At 44.2% G+C, this 18,074-nt stretch overlaps 1 protein-coding gene across 12 annotated transcripts in view; it reads left to right on the top strand.

Moving 5' to 3' along the window:
* NEBL (nebulette) overlaps positions 1-18,074 on the top strand; it is an 874,906-nt gene that overhangs the window by 694,441 nt on the left and 162,391 nt on the right. For 8 of the 12 annotated variants that reach the window (XM_078663756.1, XM_078663752.1, XM_078663750.1 and 5 more), the window contains one exon: positions 4,420-4,530. The exons of the other annotated variants lie outside the window; for them this stretch is intronic. In XM_078663756.1, the coding sequence (XP_078519882.1) occupies positions 4,420-4,530 (111 nt within the window). The remainder of the gene's footprint in view (positions 1-4,419; positions 4,531-18,074) is intronic. 12 annotated transcript variants of the gene reach the window in all.

The following is an 18,074-nucleotide window of genomic DNA, read 5'->3' as shown; positions in this document are numbered from 1 at the left end:
AGACGTTTATGGCACCCTGGCAGATGCTAGTGGCAACTGCGTTTTTTGTTTTAAAAGGTGCCATCAAATTGCAAGAGGTGCAGTTCATATTTTGTGCCCAGCAAAGATTATTGTTCCCGCCACTTTGAGGTCCACATTGTGTGTGCGCACGTGGGTGTGTGTGCGGGGTGAGAGGTTAAGTCTGACTGTGGAGATCCTGCTGGATGTGTGTATGTTTTCTTGCTGTTGTGCACGCATGTATGCGCTACTCTTTGACTACCATGTGTCTGTGGTTTCCTCTTAGTATCTGACAGTGCGTATATGTGTGCCTGTGAGTGTTGGTGTGTGTCTGTAAGTATGCTTGGTTTGCGTTCCTGTATGCATGCGCATATCTCCATAACTGTCTAAGGTGTGTTAGTGTGTCTGTTGTTATATCCCTGTGTGCTTGAGTGTGTGCGCTATTCTTTGTGGGTTTCACTGGCTGAGGCTGCTTGTTTGTGTCTGTGTGCGAGTAATAATCATATCTGTGTATCATCTTCGTGTGTGTTTGTTTACGGTCTGCTTGTCAGTGACTCTTTTGATGTGTGTCTGCCTGTCTGTGTATGCAGGATAGTCTGAGTGTCTCATTGGCGGTGGCCAGTCTGTGTGTTGTTGGTATGCGTGACTCTAAGACATAATGTGTTTCGACAGAGGTGAAGGCGGGGCTGTCATTCGAGCGTCATGCCTCCACACTCCATGGCATAGAGGATTATGTCTCCTGTCAAGCAGTCTGTGCAGGGGCACATACTACACACATGTTGCCGCCTTGTCTTGCAGAGAGATGAGAAGAGACTGCTCTGCTCTCTGGCCGTCCTGTTTGTTTCCGGGACCCAGTTATTTCCAAGACAACACCGGAGGCCGCTCTGGGCGTCAGAGGGGTGAAGGGAGAAGGGATTAGTAGCTCTGGCCCAGGTTCGCACCAGAGGAGGGGGTCTACGCCATAAAAGCTGGTTTAGGCTCCCCAGCGCGTCTTCTTGGTGCGTGGAATCGCGGCGGCAGAGTAGTAGTCTAGCCCCATGTTGTTGTTACACAGCAAACGCTGCAGGAGCAACAGTAGAAAGTACAGTAGAGAGCAAATGAGTCCGGGAGGAAAACAGAGGCATGCAACCGCCCGAGCAGCCCTGCCTGCGGTGTCACCTGGCCTCAGGGAGGGGCGCTGGCTGTATGTCTGCTGCTGATGGAGGAGGATCAGGCACTGACAACCACCCTATGGAGAGGGGTGGCATCGGCAGAGACTTAACCCGTTTGCGCTGTATAAACATCACAAAGTCCAACAAAAATAGCATAGAACTGGCACGCAGGAACTTCCTCTGCTGGCCAGTAAGCTCTGCCCCCATATTTCTCAAGGCAGCAGTTCTGGCCGATCTCGGCAGATCTTCAAGATATGTGGGGTGGGTTCACTCCTCTCATTGCTCGCAAATTCTTCTTCAAGAGCCCAAATGCGGGCGCACTTTTTAACAAGCAATGGAAAGGGCATTTATTTATTTATTTATGAGTTTTTAAAGTGCTAGAATCAACTCCAGCTGGAGTATCTCCGGGATTTTGGGCTGGCTGACGTACACAGAGAAATGAGTAAGGCTGGAACTCGATCTCATTTTTAAACAGCAGGGTTTTAAGTTGTTTCCTGAATTTCAGATGTTCAGAACATAGTCTGAGAGTTAGAGGGAGTCTGTTCCACAATGTAGGTCCCACTCCTGATAGGGCTTTGCCTCCATGCTTAGCCTTCTTGGCGCGAGGCACTACCAATAGATGGCTATTACTGGATCTGAGCGATCTGGGGGGGATGTAAGGAGTAAATTTCTTTTCCAGGTAGGTGGGGCCTTGTCCATTTACGCTCTTGTGAATCAGACAGCATATTTTAAATGTTGTCCTTGGTCGAATCGAGAGCCAGTGCAGTTAGTCTAGGAGCGGCTTAGATGCTGTTCTTGGAGGGGCATTGAGGACTAGGCGAGCCGCTGTATTTTGAATTACCTGGAGTCTGGCCAACACTCCCTCATTGGCGGAAAGAAACAAGCCATTGCAGTAGTCGATTCGACTCAAGATAAGGGCTTGTACTAGGGTTTTCCTGAATGAGTCAGGCAGCAGAGGAAAGACTTTGCGCAGCAGGCTAATGGTATGGAAGCATGAGCCTGCAACATAGTTGCTGTGTTGTATGAGCGATAATTCCTGATCAAGGTGGATCCCCAAATTTTTGACGACCTGTTTGCATTCTGGGACCGTACCAAGATCAGGTGGCCACCAATCCGGGGTCCACAGTATTGTAGCTTCTCCGAACAGCATAACTTCAGTCTTGCTGACGTTGCACTGTAGATAGTTGGTGGACATCCATTGTGCTACAGCCTTCATGCCTGCAGAGAAGGAGTTCCTTAGTTCAGTGGTGAGGGTTTTAAAGAGAAAGAGGAGCTGCGTGTCATCCGCATATGACACGGGGATGAAACCGAATTTGCGCATCACTCTTGCCAGGGGTGCCACATAGATGTTAAAGAGTGTTGGGCTCAGGCATGTGGCACCCCTTTTGAAATCTCTACCTCCGCTGATCGATATGCACCCATGGTGACAGTCTGGGAGCGATCGGATAGGAAGCTCCTTAGCCAGGCAAGGGCTTTGTTCTTGATTCCTACGTTCGACAACCGGTCATTAGATCTGCTCTCCACGAAAAACAAGTCAGGCGGCACACTATGCTAACTGCAGCCAGCCTGTTTATCAGCACCGCGCGCCTTGTGAACAGCGCCGCGTGCCCCTCTGCAGACTCCCCCTGCATTCCAAAGTCAGTCACGTGAACTGTTTACGAGGCGCGCGACGCGATCCGATTCTTTCGCCCATGCATTCCAATGCAGAAGCTCACGCGCGCTACATAATCCTATGGGAAAATGCTGCGCGTGGCCAGCTCCTGTCGCCCCTCGTTGTCGGCTGAGCCGACAGCTATAGTTCTCTCTGCGAGAGTGCGCTTTTCGCAGCGAGCCCTAAAAAAGGTTTAAATGAGATTAAGCTCTGTTTAACTTTGGTACCGTGGCAACTAGTGAAAGACAGACTTCAGCGAAAAGGAGAAAAAGCATGTAAGTGACATGTTTCATATACCAGCATCTCACTGGCATATTGTGTAATACTGAGTCTTTTAAATGAAAGGCATTCTGTACCATTGGATAAGAAAGCACTAGCCAATGTTAAAATTGCTCTCACTCCTCCCATTTTATAGCACTATTATATGTTACATTTCTGTGATGCTTAATTTCCTTCTTTCTAAATACCACAAAAACATACAAAGTACAATATTGAAGATGACTTTTAAAATTGATAGAGGTAATTCTGCCCAAAGCCATGAATGCATTTCACATGCTCTTGTGATTTAAATGTACTAACCCTTTCGTAGTCCCTTAGAGACATTAAATTCTGAGAAACTCTCTTCAGAGAAAAAACCTATCACTACAGGTTGATTATAACTTTTAAGCTAAATAATTAATGTCTGGATGAGTTCGCCTTCCATTTTTTGTCAAGTGGGACTGTTCTGTTGCTGCTGGCTGAATTCTACCTCCCCAGACAAATTAGCATAATATAATTGGCCTCACTTGAAGACCAGGAAAGGTATTTAATGTATCTAATTATATTCTTGCTGATGAATGTATACGTTATAAAATTGGCAATATTTTAAAAAGTACAATAATTTATTTAAATTGATTTGAAATGTGTATGTTTAATGCAACAACACACTTAAGATTTGAATATGAAATCCCTATCTACCATAGTTAAAATTTTACAGGATTAGAGTTTCAACTTTTATTTCGAGATATGAATGAAACTGTAGTAAGCTAACAACATAATTTCTGGTCTGTGAAGGTACTTAATTCAGACCTCCCAGAATAATGTATTCTTCTTTGTAGTCCCATACAATAATATATGTGTTGTGGACATTTGACATCTCAGTATATCAGATAATAATTTGTGTCCACCTTCCAGGGCCAAGTGCTGGGATCTTGTTAGAGCACTCCTTCTCAGATGTGGCTGTATTGAAAATAAAGGGCATGCATTATTATAATTTCACGAACAACAAACCAGTCATTGAGGCTCAATTTTTCTCACACATCTATCTGACCTGACTTCGTACAAAATAGGGAACGCTGAATATATAAAAGTATGTACAGTGTACCCTAAAGTACAAAGTATCCAGAAGTGTCCCAGAAATACCCGGTTTACTACATTTTATAAATTCAGGTTTGTCAAGAAATTATCATTTTATGTAACTGGATGTACCAATGAGTTAACTCATTGTAGTGCTAAACACGTCCAAAAGGACATGCAAATATGAACTCTGTGGGTACATAATATGTAGTCACTGTTCCTGACCTGTCATACTAAACTATGAAATAAGCATAACTTCTGCCAATATTGTTTGTTTATCATCAGAAGGAATATAAGAAGGATCTGGAGAATGAAATTAAAGGAAAAGGAATGCAAGGTGGTATGGATATTCCAGATATGCAGAGAGCAAAAAGAGCTACAGAAATAGCTAGTCTGGTAAGAACACACAATTGCTATGTGCCCAACTCACCACTAAACAAAACACATTTGATGTTCCTGTAGGGGAACTATTCAATGGTAGGAATTCCTTATCATCTTGAATGGTGGGGAGCTGCAAGGTACTTGCAGAGTCTATGCAAAGATGAAAATTCGGATCCTCTGTGCAACCTTTTCATCTACACAATATATACCCTTTGTCTTACCTTCCCCTGTATTGTCTTTCTTTTTGGAAAACTAAATTTTTACCTTCTGATTCTTAGCGATCTTCAGATTGCAATTCTATTCATCAGGGAATCCTTTGTTTGACATGAAAAAGGGAAGACTCTGGAAAGCCTTCCCTTACCAGAAGTTTCAATGGGGGAGCACGCCTCAGATCTTTTTCATAGACCCTGCTTGTTATCAGCATTTCTGGGCGTTAGTAGCTGCAGTAGTAATGTGTCTGAGGCCCTCCCCTTCTACACTAAGCCCATTGTTCTTGGACATATTTTTGAACCACTGTTCATTTTTGCTGAGTGCAGTTGTTCACAAGCAAGAAGTGCCTCTGTACAATGGGACGTGTGCATGGAACAAGATCATGATTGGTAGGAGTGCACCCATCAGTAGCATTAACCTAAGCTGACTGTAAAACAAATTATATTTCTAAGATATAGTTTTAACAATATTTATGATCGTGTAAGTAACTTTGTTTAACCAACGTGGATGAGTATTATGACAGTATAGAGGTGCCACACCACTCTTCATTGTACATGAGTGCATGGGTATATTTACACTACAATGCAAAAGCATGTCCGGTTGAAATGAAGAAGCTTACCATTATAGATAATAAAGTGAGATTAGAAGGGGAAGTATACCATTTTGCTCAAAGCCTCTTTCCAATATGTCTGTATATGTGTGCAGGACATACAATAATGAAAAAAATGAAAAAGATATGCATCTTTAAGGAACACTGTATCTCAATGCATTAATAGTCCACACAACACTTTACCTCTTCTATCTGTCATTGCCTTTATGTTTTTCTCATGCATGTTTGAAAAAGTGATCCAGGCTCTGGAAGGTATCTGGAAAATGAAAGATGGTTTCAAACCCCAGGCCTCTCTATACTATCAAATGATATGGGTCTCTTACACAGAGTGTGACTAAACTCTCCCAGACACATCATGGGAGAGGGTGACATTTTGTTCATTTTTAGATAGATACATGAGTGTGTCAAAGAAAGAAACATGATATCTGATTTTAAGCAAGGCAAATATATCCTGTTTGATTTTTTAGAAAGAATGAATCTTGTGTAAGAATACATGTGTCCTGGTCATATTTGTGCTTTTTGTGTTTTTTTCAACAATGTGAAACAAATTGAGACCTTTGATTGTCATTGAAGATTGGGTTTCTTCAAGTTTAAATTGACACTTAATGTGTTCTCTTTTTAATTAAAGATTAAGCCGGTCGGAATTGAAACCGGCTGGTCATTCTGGTTGGCTTCTGATGGGCTCAAGGAGCTTGTCGGCCAGTCGGAATTGGCCCGTAATCCAAATGGACGGCGGTTTACGCTGTCAGGAATCTGATGCACAGTTTCGTGCAGGGTTTCCATACCGGCTTTGCCATCATGGAAACTCTATCGGCAAGCGTGTTTGGGGCCCCTTGCATGGCCCCTTTTCCTTTGCGCCCTTTGGTTGGTGGCCAAGTTAATTCCTCCACCACGTGGCCGGCACCTTGAGGGAAATTTCGGAATAATCATAATGAGATGGTTGGGACCGCCGACCGGTGGTCAGTCGGTCCCGTTTCCAAGACAGTGTCAGGCAGCCGCAAGTCCGCCCGACATCGTAATATGCCCTTAAGTGTCTACATTGTTTAGTGCACAGGTACGACAAGTAACTTTTCAGATACAGGCGAAGGTCACTACCACCTGGGTGGACATCTCCCTACGGCAAAATATACATAACAGTTTAAAAGTTAAACTTAAAATACCTAAAAATAGTAAACATATTTTATATTAAATATTAATGTAACTGAATTGTATATAATTGTATATATTTATTTTGAACTTAAATAAAAATGCTACTACACTATTAACTTAATTTTGAATTAAATATTTAATTACATTAAATATTTTAAATAAGTTTGAAATTAGTTTTGAATATATATAAAAAAAATCCACCTCAATTGAATAGTAAAAATTACTAAAAGTTATTTATATAATTACGTTACATTCATTCAAAATAAACATATGTTTTTACATTAAAGGGTATTACAATAGTTTATAATAAAATATTTTGTCATTGTAATTTTGAAAATTGAATTGTGTTTATATTTATTTAAAAAAAGTAAATTATTTAATTTTAATATTATTTCTTACAAAATTCTATTTTAAATCCCTGATGCCATTATTTTCAGTGAAAGAGTGTTGCAGAGCCAGTGGGGCTGAATGTACTCCATGTCTGAGCTGAAATACATTTATTACTGTTTTGGGTCCTTTTCTAGCTATAGTAACTTTAAATGGGCAGTTTATGTGCCTACTCTTCTGTAGGTGGGTCCGTGCTCCTCCTGAACCCCTTCCTTATGCTACATAAAGTCCTCCTTACTTTCTCCTGACTCCTCCATGAAATCCTCTCCTTCTGGTAGCAAATATCCCCATTTTCCATCCACTCCCTCCGTTCTTTCCTCATTTGCTACTTAAATGAACATGTACGCATGCAGAGATCTCTGCAATTGAGTAAGAGGTGAGTAGTTAAAGTCATATAACTGATACACTGTAAGCTGAGCTGGTTGGACAGAAGCACTGAGAAGCATTGCAGCATTCACCTCATACTGCCCATAACACCTCTCTTTTCCATTCATTTTCCATTCATTTTGTAATCCATTTCTGCTTGGTAAGCGATTTAATAAATTGAGGTACTTGTAGGGGGAAGGAGGGACGCCCTACTCAAACAGCAAATACAATTCTTGTCAGCGTGAAGTCACAAGCAAACCCAAAATTAACCTGTGCTTGACACTTTGGTAGCTTGGCAGAGAATAGTCAGGCTTAACTTAACAATTAAATTAATAATTTAAGACCAAAATGATAAAAATCTAGTCATTCGTACCGGAGATATGCAATTTTAAAAATGGAAGTGAAATTAGCTCAAAAAAGCACATAGCGCCAAATGTGTTTATCTGGTGCAACTGGACCAGGACAAAGTCACAAGTTCAGGCCGATGCAATGGAGTGTGGGCCGGCTACAGGGACCAAGTTGGGTCCGAGAAACAAGAATACATTAAATCCTAGTTGTGAAGCATTGTGTGATCCCTCGTCCTCGTGTTGAGATGCCTCATGCAGTGACTGTTCTGGGTAGCTGCAAGGCTGTGATGCAAAGTCATTGAGGATGCTGTTGATGAGGGTTGATGAGGGGCTTGTGATGAGAAGTCCTGCATCCAAGATGCGTCACACACTGGCTGGTTCCGAAGAAGTTGGGGGCCTTGCATTGTAGAGTCCTGGGTAGTGGTTGAGGGTGCTTTCGACAAGGGACTTGCAATGCGAGACCTGCGTAGAGTATGCATCTTGCAGTGGCAGTTCCGAGGAGGCTGTGAGATGCAATGCATCACTGATATTTCGCGCAGCAGTCCAGATGCAGAATTTGGTGAGGCGACATACCATGCTGCGGTTCTGATGCCGAGTTTTGGGAGGCGATGCATTGCGCTTTGTCGGTTCTGCTGCGACCAAATGTGGGATGGCAGAGCACCTTCAGGCCCACTTCCAAAAGTCCAAGACTGGGGTAGATCCCTCTGAGGCTGTCAACCATGATTCCCAACGGGAAGCCTTTGCAAATCAGTTACCACCATGGAATGATTTTTAGTAACTGATCAATGGATTATGAACATACCTTTGGCCACAAACTATTGGTACACATCTTTCTAAATCACAAAAGCCCTTTTACAAGTTCAAAATTATTTTTCGACTCATAAAAGGGCTTTAGTGCATTGTAAAAAGCCTTTTGTGATCTCAAGCTGTGTAATTTGGATAATTGCAGGATTTACAGTTGCAAACAGACTTTGTACATGGTGCCTTTCTTCCTAAGTCTTTTCTCAAACTGTTTCACTTAATGTTCATGTTCTTCGTTTGAGTCCATGCATCATCCACCGTCATGGAAGAGCACGGCTGTGCAGGCAAAGCATCAGACTTTTCTTTAGAAGCTGCTTATAGTCTGCTGCACTCTTTTTGAAAATTGTATGGAGTAGCAACCTCCAGTAGAGGGGGCAGGACATTTATAGTCAGCCGACATGACGTTTGCAAAATTCATCCAATTCTTGAAATTTACTCAGGGATTCAAGAAGAAGCACAATGTCCATGTTTTCTCAACTTTTTTTCTGTCTATGTGGCATGCATCTGAACAACATTGCCAGAGACAGGTGTCTCCCATTAGTATCCTCTTGGGTAAGCTCTGGAATGCAGTGATAAGGTGGTTCTGAGTAGAGGCTGGCTGAAGTAATGAGTTAATGATTGCAGTATACATTAGTGCATGTCCCTGGGCTTGTGAAATAATGCAGAAAATCAGAAGCATGTGTATGCTCTCTGCACCAATGCTGTTCTTCCACTTATGTCTCGACTGGCTCCAAAGCCCACCACCAAATCTGATTTCTGACACTAGGCCTATGCTCCAAGGATAGGATTACCCATAGTGACCCCTAGATTAGGATTGTGTGAGTCCCAAAACTATTCTTCCTTCCCCTAGTTCCATTGGGGCATCTATTTAATCCCCAGCTCTAGGTTCCGACTGTTTGGCAGCATATGTGGAGTTGAGGTGTTGTTGCTGTAGGCAGGGAACATGTCCAAACACCTACATGTAAATAATTTCCAGGCCTTTGGTAACATGCACCCATCTGATTGTATTTTGTAGTGAATATCATGGTTTGTCTGCTTTTTGTGAGACTGCGATCACAATACTGCTGGCAAATCACTGAACATTTACCATTTGAAAAGTTAATACCACCACTACACCTTCTGTAAGTGTTACTAAGACGTGCATTAAAATGCTGTCTGCAAGATGGAGAATGTTGTCACAGAAATGACAAGGGCAGCCCATCTTCTATATCCTCTTTCCAAATGTATCCCTCTTCAGTTATGCTTTGTGTGGTGACACATAATCACCAATTTCTAAAATGAATGCTGAGGCTGGACAATGATGCCTATTATCTGCACAAATTGCATTTCTACAGACGCAGCACGTATTTATCCAATATGAGTGTTTACAATTTCTAATTCTAAAGATGCACTTTAACTGATTGCCATGAGGCTGATTTCTTGGTCTCTGCTGATCATTTCTACATCTGCTCTTTTCATTGCTGCCATTAGCCATCCAAAGTCCAGAGATTCTGATTTAGATAACAAAAATGCCCTCTCAGCTCCTCATCATAGGGTGGATGAGAAATGCAGAATAGCTCAAACTTCACGAATACACGAGCAATGATTCTGCCTGGCAAGACATTCTGTACAAGGTTATTTTTATTTTTATAGTACCTTCTACCTTTCCCTATTCCCATAACCCAATAGTCTCCCTGCAGCATGGCAAAGGAATAAGCCCATCACCACCTTGTCTGTGCGTATGAAAAGAAATGCTCCTGAGCCACACTTTGAGAAGAGGGGGGTCACCTCCCCCGTCATGCAGATAACTGGCACACGAGTACTTTACCTGCTAGCTATCAGGATTGACAGCTCAGAGAATAATTTTTTGTGCTGAGTTATTGTGGGGCGACTGTCCAATATCCCCCGAAACTCTGACCCTTTCATTGTGAAACTCTTCATTCCTTGAACTGATAGCCTATGATGCAGTGACACTATCGCAAATGAATTGCAAAATATCTTACAGCTAAATTTCAGGACCATCCTAAGCGTGGAGATTAGCACAACCTCTGGATCCATTTTTTGCTCTACAAATTGCAACAGAAACACTGAGAAACAAATTTAAGTTGTGATAGTGATCAATAGAATTTGCAGACAGTATTACAATGGCTATCATATTTTACTATGGATTGGTATTCAGATACAAATTAGAGTGTACACATTTAGGCTAGAGAGTAGCTCCTAAAGATGCAACTTTCTGTTTTAAGTCTACCCTCAGAATGCAATTCTTCCCTTCAACTGACTTAACCACCACCATCACTGTGTTGCCAGTTACTCTTTTTGAGGGTTTCAAATTTGGGAAGGGCTTTCATTTCAAAATCAATATTCTCAGCAGGTTGCAGGCATAGTAGCTGAATTAGTGTCACTAGTTTGACTACCAGTGTCTCTGTGTTCTCCTCAGCGGTAATTCCAAGTACCTTAATATAAGAAACCCTTCTTACATTAGCCAAAGTCTCAATCCTGCCCTCCATCGTGACCTGGACCCCCACTGCTCTGAGTTGAAGTGCTTTCATGTCTCAAAATGTTGCATCTATTTATGCAAATTATGTTAATAGGAAGCACACTATATACAATTGATTTAGAACCAGATGTCTTGCTCTGAGAGACATGCTCACCAAACATTTCCACTACATACTTCAACTGATCAGAAAAAGTAAATATCTGTCCAATGTTTTTCTACAGGTTTCTGTGTATGAACATGTCAGGACTTGATAGGAGATTATAAGATATATATGTTTTCGTTATTATAGAAATGGTTATAAGGGTCTTAGGGTGAGATGGACTTTAGTGGCTGCAAAATACTGGTCAAATTTGAGACCATTGAAGACCTTTAAGAACTAACCTATATACTAATAGGTCGGTTCTTGAAATTCTGAATCAAAGTGGGTCACAATCCTACCTACCATATTAATATTTATGAGGCAGGTCCCCAATTTCCAATCCCTATGATTCACAGGGATGATGGCCTGCAGACCACCATGTTTATGTTTGCCTTTCAATAAAGTAAACCATTTTTTAAATGCATCCCCCTTTCCTTAAAGGAAAACAGGCTGCAATTAAAAAGAAAAATCTACTTTTTTGTGGTTTGTATGGGAATTTGCAGTGGGCTTATGGGCCACTGCCTACTCCCAAACAAACTTCTTTTAACATTCACAAGCGGTTGGGGTCCTCAAAGGACTCTTTCCTTTTGTGGATCAGTTCCCACCCCAACCTGAGGTCAATGGTTTACAACTGCTATTTCAGTCTTAAGCTATTGATACCTATGAATGGGAATCATTATTTCGAGAGAACACCCCCTTCGAAATATTGATTCCTTATGCATTTCTGAACCCATTTTAGATGTCATTAAAAAGTTACCAACTAATAAAAACTATGTAGTACATTTCTAAAAGCAGTTCTTTTTGTTGCAAACTCCAAATCTGAGAATTTTGTGACCAAAGAACAGCTCTATGCATCTGGGCCAAATTGTATAAATATAGTATAACACTACAATACATGTCAATGGCATACAAGGCCTTAGGAAGCAATGACATATACAATAACATAAGTCATTTTTTGCATGGATTCATGTTTACTAAATAATAGTCATATTTATTATAGTAATGATGGGATTTTTACATTTCACAATATATACAGTCATATATCAGGCCGAGCAAAATACCATTGACAAAGTGCAGTAATAAGCTAGATACATCCAAGTTCATTATAAAGCAGTGGAACAAGAAATGAGATATAGTGGTCATGTTTATGGTAAGCAGTCATCTGATGACCTGGTTTTATTTTAATTAGCATGTTTTCCAATTTTGGGGGTGGACGGTTGTTAGAACTGGGATTTCTGGTTGGCTAAGGCTTGCGCCAAAGCTAGGCAGAAACCACCACTCTAGTCAGGGCAAGGGAGTCACACGCCAAGATAACCCCTGCTTACCCCCTTGGTAGCTTGGCACGAACAGACAGGCTTATCCCAGAGGCAATGTGTAAAGCATTTGCGCACGCACACATCAACAACATCCCAGGCACACTACAAAAGGAACGCTACACAAGGTTACATAAAAATAACTTTTTTATTCTCATAACACATCAGATAGTAAACACAAAACATACACGGTGCCAACTGGCACGGGCAATATTCACACATGATTATTTACACAGGACAGGGCCATGTGGGCCACTGTAAGGATCAACACTTAGCAGAAATTGGTACAAGTAAAAATAGATCATAAACCTACAACCAGTAACTACTGGTAATCACTGTACATCAACCTGTGACATAAACTACATTACGTACAGTCACATCAGGCACAAATTACATCCTGCACCAACCTCACTAGTCTAAACACATTAGACCCTACCTCCTAAGTATAACTCACATTTAGGGGCATAAATCACACAGTGAGACATCATCTTACTAACACAAACCTACATAGGTAAAACAACCTCATAATCATAAACCATGAGGAGGAGCTACGCGCGCATCCGAGATGGCCGCGTGGGCACAGGGCTCCCGAGGACCCTCGCTGCCTCCCGCATTTATGCTGGATAATATCCTGATTTGATGGAAGGTCATTGAAGACACAACCCGGCTGATGTCCTAGCAGGTTTTTGGGTCGGAATCGGACACAGGGCCCCCGAGTTCTGCCGTCTTGAAATTTGTGGCCTTCTCCGTGGAACAGCCTGGACCTTGAGTTGTAGCAGTGCCCAGGTAGTAATTTAACAACAACAGGTTGAGGGGATCAGACCACAGCCTCACTTCACTTTCGGTTTCTTTTCTCCAGCGCACTGTCTCCTATCTGCGGTGTGTCTGTTACTCGGGCGAGCTCCGATGCCAGCTCATTGAGCTTCGAGCTAGTGACTGTTTGGCTGTGGACTCAAATTGGCCCAACTTCGCCTCCTGCATTTTTGTGTGTGAATTTTAAGGAGCCATTTGGACCAGATCCCAAGCTTCCCTCCGGGGCACCCGGCTCGCCATGACGGGCAAGCCCAAGGGTGAAAAACGGAAAGTCAAGACCACTATCCGTGGAGGTTCAACCCAGACGAATGTCATGGATTGCTACACACTTTCTAAAGGATCCCCTGGTGGCGCACCTAAGGCCCAGGAGGAGGCTGTCGACGATCCTGCTGTATTGGCGGAATTAACGTTACAGGACGTGATGGGCGCCATTGCTGGTATTCAATCTTATATTGGCAAACAGTATGAAGCCCTGGCTCTGAAGTTGGACACGGTGGCTATTGATGTCAACCTCATTCGAACTGATTTGGCCAAGACGAACGAGAAGGTGAAGTCATTGGACCTAAAGACGTCCAGCCTCACCACGGATGTGTCCGACTTGCAAACAGAAGTCCGCAACCTTAGATCTGCTAATTACTTTTTTGCTCGTCGCTTGGAGGATTTTGAAGGCCGTGCACGGCGCAACAACGTGCGTATTATTGGGGTCCCGGAAGATTCTAGTTCACTCGCCACTGATCTTCGAGTGGAGGACCTCATTCTTAATCATCTTGCACCCAAGGGCCTGAGCAAATTCTTTGCCATCGAACGTGCGCACAGAGTGCCAGGGGGACAGGCGAAGCCCGGTTTTCCCCCCCGTCCGATTATTGCACAGATCTTCAACTTCAGAGATCGCGACGCCATTCTGCAGGCGGCACGGACAAGCGGCCCTACGCAGTTCGAGAACACTGCTGTGAACTTTTATCCGGACTTTTCTCAATCGGTCCAGAAACAACGAATGGGATTTCAAGGGGTGAAACGGCGGCTAAGAGACATGGAACTAAAATACGCTATGTTATTCCCGGCCTGACTGCGTGTTGCATATGACAATCGAACATTCTTTTTTGTCAGGCCCGAGGAAGCGAGTGATTGGTTGGACACTTTGCCGGCTCGCCGTGCTGGCCAGGAACATGCTGGTGGTGCTGAGGGGGGACTGATGGACCAAGAATGATTATGGTGCCTGTATCCGAAACGCTATTCAACGTGTCCAGCTGAGGCTCTCTGACTTCCTTGATCATTCCATTCGTATCCTGGGAGGTAGCGGGGATGGCGGGACCCCTTTACTCCTCTGGGGTTTTCTTTGTGTAGATTAGTTCTTTGTTTGTAATTGTTAGGGCGACAGGCACACTGCAAATTGGGGTGGCTTTTGAGTTGGTGCAGGGGTGCAGGGTGGGGGGGAGTTGTGTTGGGATCCTTGGGGGGAGGGAGGGCCATGTTTTGGGATTGTTTGTTTTTTCTTTTTCAAGGCAAGGTACTTTCATTATCTTTGACATTGGTGTGATGGTCGTTTTGCGATGGGAGTTCATTGTGGATCTGGATGGGGGGGTAGAGGGTTGAGGGTATTATGCTGGAATGTGAATGGGTTGGGTGATCGGATAAAGAGAGGGGTGGTTATGCAGCTGTTGCGGCGCCTTTTGCCTGATGTCGTTTTGCTACAAGAGACACACTTGATAGGAAATATTTGTCACGCTCTTAATAGACGGGGTTATCGTCTTGCTGCCCATTCTGGATTTATATCTAGTTCTAGAGGAGTGGGTATTTTGCTTAGGGTGTCCCTCCCCCTCGAGGTTGACGATGTGATCCTTGATACCAGGGGTCGATATGTTGCACTTGTCGGGCAGTGGGAGGGAAAACCAATTTCGTTGGTGGCGGTGTATGTCCCTCCGGGCTTACAATCCACGACATTTACGGACCTGGGGCGGATGGTTCTGGGTCTCCCGGAAGGTGTTTTGATACTGGGTGGTGATTTTAACTCCGTCATTTCTTTCAGAATAGACCGCTATCCGCTCAGAGATCTTCCTGCTGCGCAATCCTGGTTGGGTGACTTCCTGGAAACATTGGGACTTATAAATTGTTGGAGACTGATGCATCCAGAGCAAACACAGTTTACTTTCCATTCGAGAGCTCATGGTAGTCTTTCTAGATTGGATTATATCCTGATACCGGCTTCCCTGTCCCCTTCGATTGGAGAGATTAGACACTTGGCCCGGGGTATATCAGACCATTCCCCTATTTGGTTTCATTTTAATCTTCGCATCGGCGCCGAAGGGAGGGTGGCCCCGATTAACCCCTGGTATCTTCTTAACCCTAAGACTCGCACTGAATTGATTAAATCATTTGATCTGTATTTTAATGAGAATGCTGGTTCTGTATCCTCGCCTGTCAAGCTTTCAAGACTGTGATCAGGAGACAGGCATTGTCTTTGGTGGGGTGTGCTAAGAAATGTAAGAATAAGGCAATTGTTCAGCTCGAGACTGAAATCACGTACCTGGAGACTGCATTGGAACAAGAGGTATCTCGAGACGCATTACATGTCCTCCGCCTTAAACAATTAGAATACAAAACTTTGGTTACTGATGCAGCAAAGATGATGAGTAGGGAACAGCAGGGACGGCTATATGATGTGGGTGATAAAGCAGGAAAATTGATTGCCTGGCTGGACAGACGGGAGAGAGCGAGTCGAGTGGTTCTGGTGATTGAGACATGTGGTGGTGTGCGTGTAACGGACCCAGTTGAAATTGTTGAATGCTTTGCGGATTATTTTTGAGAGGTCTATACCTCGGTGTCCGACAGGCCCGAGGAGGATTCACAGTTGTTGCTTCGAGATATAGCACTTCCATGTTTGTCGGAATCGGATCGGGAGTGTTTGGATGCCACGCCCTCGGTTGATGAGGTGGCTCTCGCGCTACGCTCCATTCGTTCCGGCAAGGCTCTGGGTCCCAATGGCCTTCCTGTTGAACTGTACAAATTACGCCCTGATACTCTAGCTCCCTATCTCCGTGATATGTTTTTGGCTGCGCGAGACGGTGGCTCCCTCCCCAGAGATCAGCGTCTTGCTACCAATGTGGTGATCCATAAGGAGGGTAAACCGCGGGATCGCTGCTCGTCTTATAGACCCATTTTGCTCTTAAATGCGGAGCCTAAGATCCTCGCCAAACTACTTGCTAATTGTCTGATTACGGTTATTGGCGACCTGATTCATCCGGATCAATCGGGTTTTATCCCGCACCGTAACACGGCATTAAACTTGCGACGTTTGCATGGTGTTCTCGCGAGGGCCCCGACGCTGCGTGAACCGGCCATCTTGGCGTCCTTGGATGCCACGATGGCCTTTGATACAATCGAATGGTCTTATCTCTGGGCGGTACTCACCAAATTTGGATTCGGCGCTGGCTTTATTGGTTGGGTCAAACTCCTGTATGAAACGCCACTGGCACAGGTGGTGGTTAATGGCCGTGTCTCCGTGCCTTTTACTCTTGGGAGGGGCACGCGGCAGGGTTGTCCGTTGTCCCCGCTCCTCTTTGCTTTGGCGTTGGAGCCACTCGCCGCTTGGCTACGGTGGGAACCTTCGATGAAGGGTATACGCTGGACGCCGGAATTTGAAGATCGCATTTCCTTATACGCGGATGATATTTTATTGTACCTTACATCTCCCCAAAAATCGCTCAACGTATTGTTTGACGTACTTACCTCCTTCGGGAAGAACTCGGGCCTTATCATTAATTGGTCGAAATCCTACATTTATGTACTTGCGGGTGATGTCCCTCGTTTGCCGCGGGGCTGTCCCATCCAGTTGTCGCAGTCTGGCTTTAAGTACTTGGGTGTGTTTATCTCGTTGGATCCGGCGGTTCGCTATGAACGCAATTTACTCCCCCCACTCCAAAGGTTGCGCCCCGATGTAGCGCGTTGGCGTAAATTACCGTTATCTCCCCTAGGGTGTGCGGCCCTTTTTAAAATGATGTCCTTACCGCAGTTCCTATACGCACTTCAGAATAGTTTTGATGTCATCCCGTCGAAATATTTTCGGGAAGTAGAATCGTTGCAGAGGCAATTAATATGGGACGGACGTTCACGCATCGCTCTTCCAAAATACACTTCCCTGGTATGATGGCGGTATAGCGCTCCTGGATATTCGTAGGTATTATTGGGCCTCCCACCTTGCTCCCATCAACCACGGGATGTATGGCCCGGCGTTGAATCCAGCATTTGAAATGGATAAATGGCTGCTCCCGGGCGGTAATTACTAGAGGGCGCTTTATTCGGGACCCTCGCGCTCACAACTCTCGGGACCTACCGCTATAGCCGTGCGGGTATGGCACAGCGCAACGGTGGCTATGGGCTGGAGTGATAAACTAACTGGTGCAACTCCGCTCTATGCCTCTGCGAAGTTGGGTGGCCTATGGAAGACGAAGGGATTTGATAAATGGGACACGATCGGTATTAGTAAAGTGCCTGATCTCTGGGTTAAAGGTGAGGTGAAGGCCTTCTCAGATCTGCAAGTAGAGTATAAGCTGAGTGACAGGGAAACATTTCGTTATGTCCAGGTACGCCATGCTCTGAACTCTGTGTTGCCAGTGGGTAGTGATATTCCTGAATCCTTCACCCTCGAAGATCGTATACTAGACGGTTATGTGCCAGACAGTACTATCTCATTGTTCTATAAGAAAATGATTAATGATCGCTCAAGTCTGCTTGATCGCCTTCGAGAAGCTTGGATTGCTGATGGTATTGAACTGGATGATGAGGACTGGCAGTCCGCGATCTCCTCTCCCAGGGAGGTGGCGATTCCGGCCCGCCTCCGTCTGGTCCCTCTCCTGATCCTCCACAGAATCTATGTTACCGGTCCCTGTCTTATCCACATGGGCTATTCCACGGATGGCATGTGTAGGCGTGGGTGTGGTCTCCTTGG

Source organism: Lissotriton helveticus, chromosome 10 (genome assembly GCF_964261635.1).
Source record: "Lissotriton helveticus chromosome 10, aLisHel1.1, whole genome shotgun sequence".
Lineage (NCBI taxonomy): Eukaryota > Metazoa > Chordata > Amphibia > Caudata > Salamandridae > Lissotriton > Lissotriton helveticus.
Note: the sequence above shows the minus strand (reverse complement) of the source record. Positions and strands in the feature narration are given on the sequence as shown.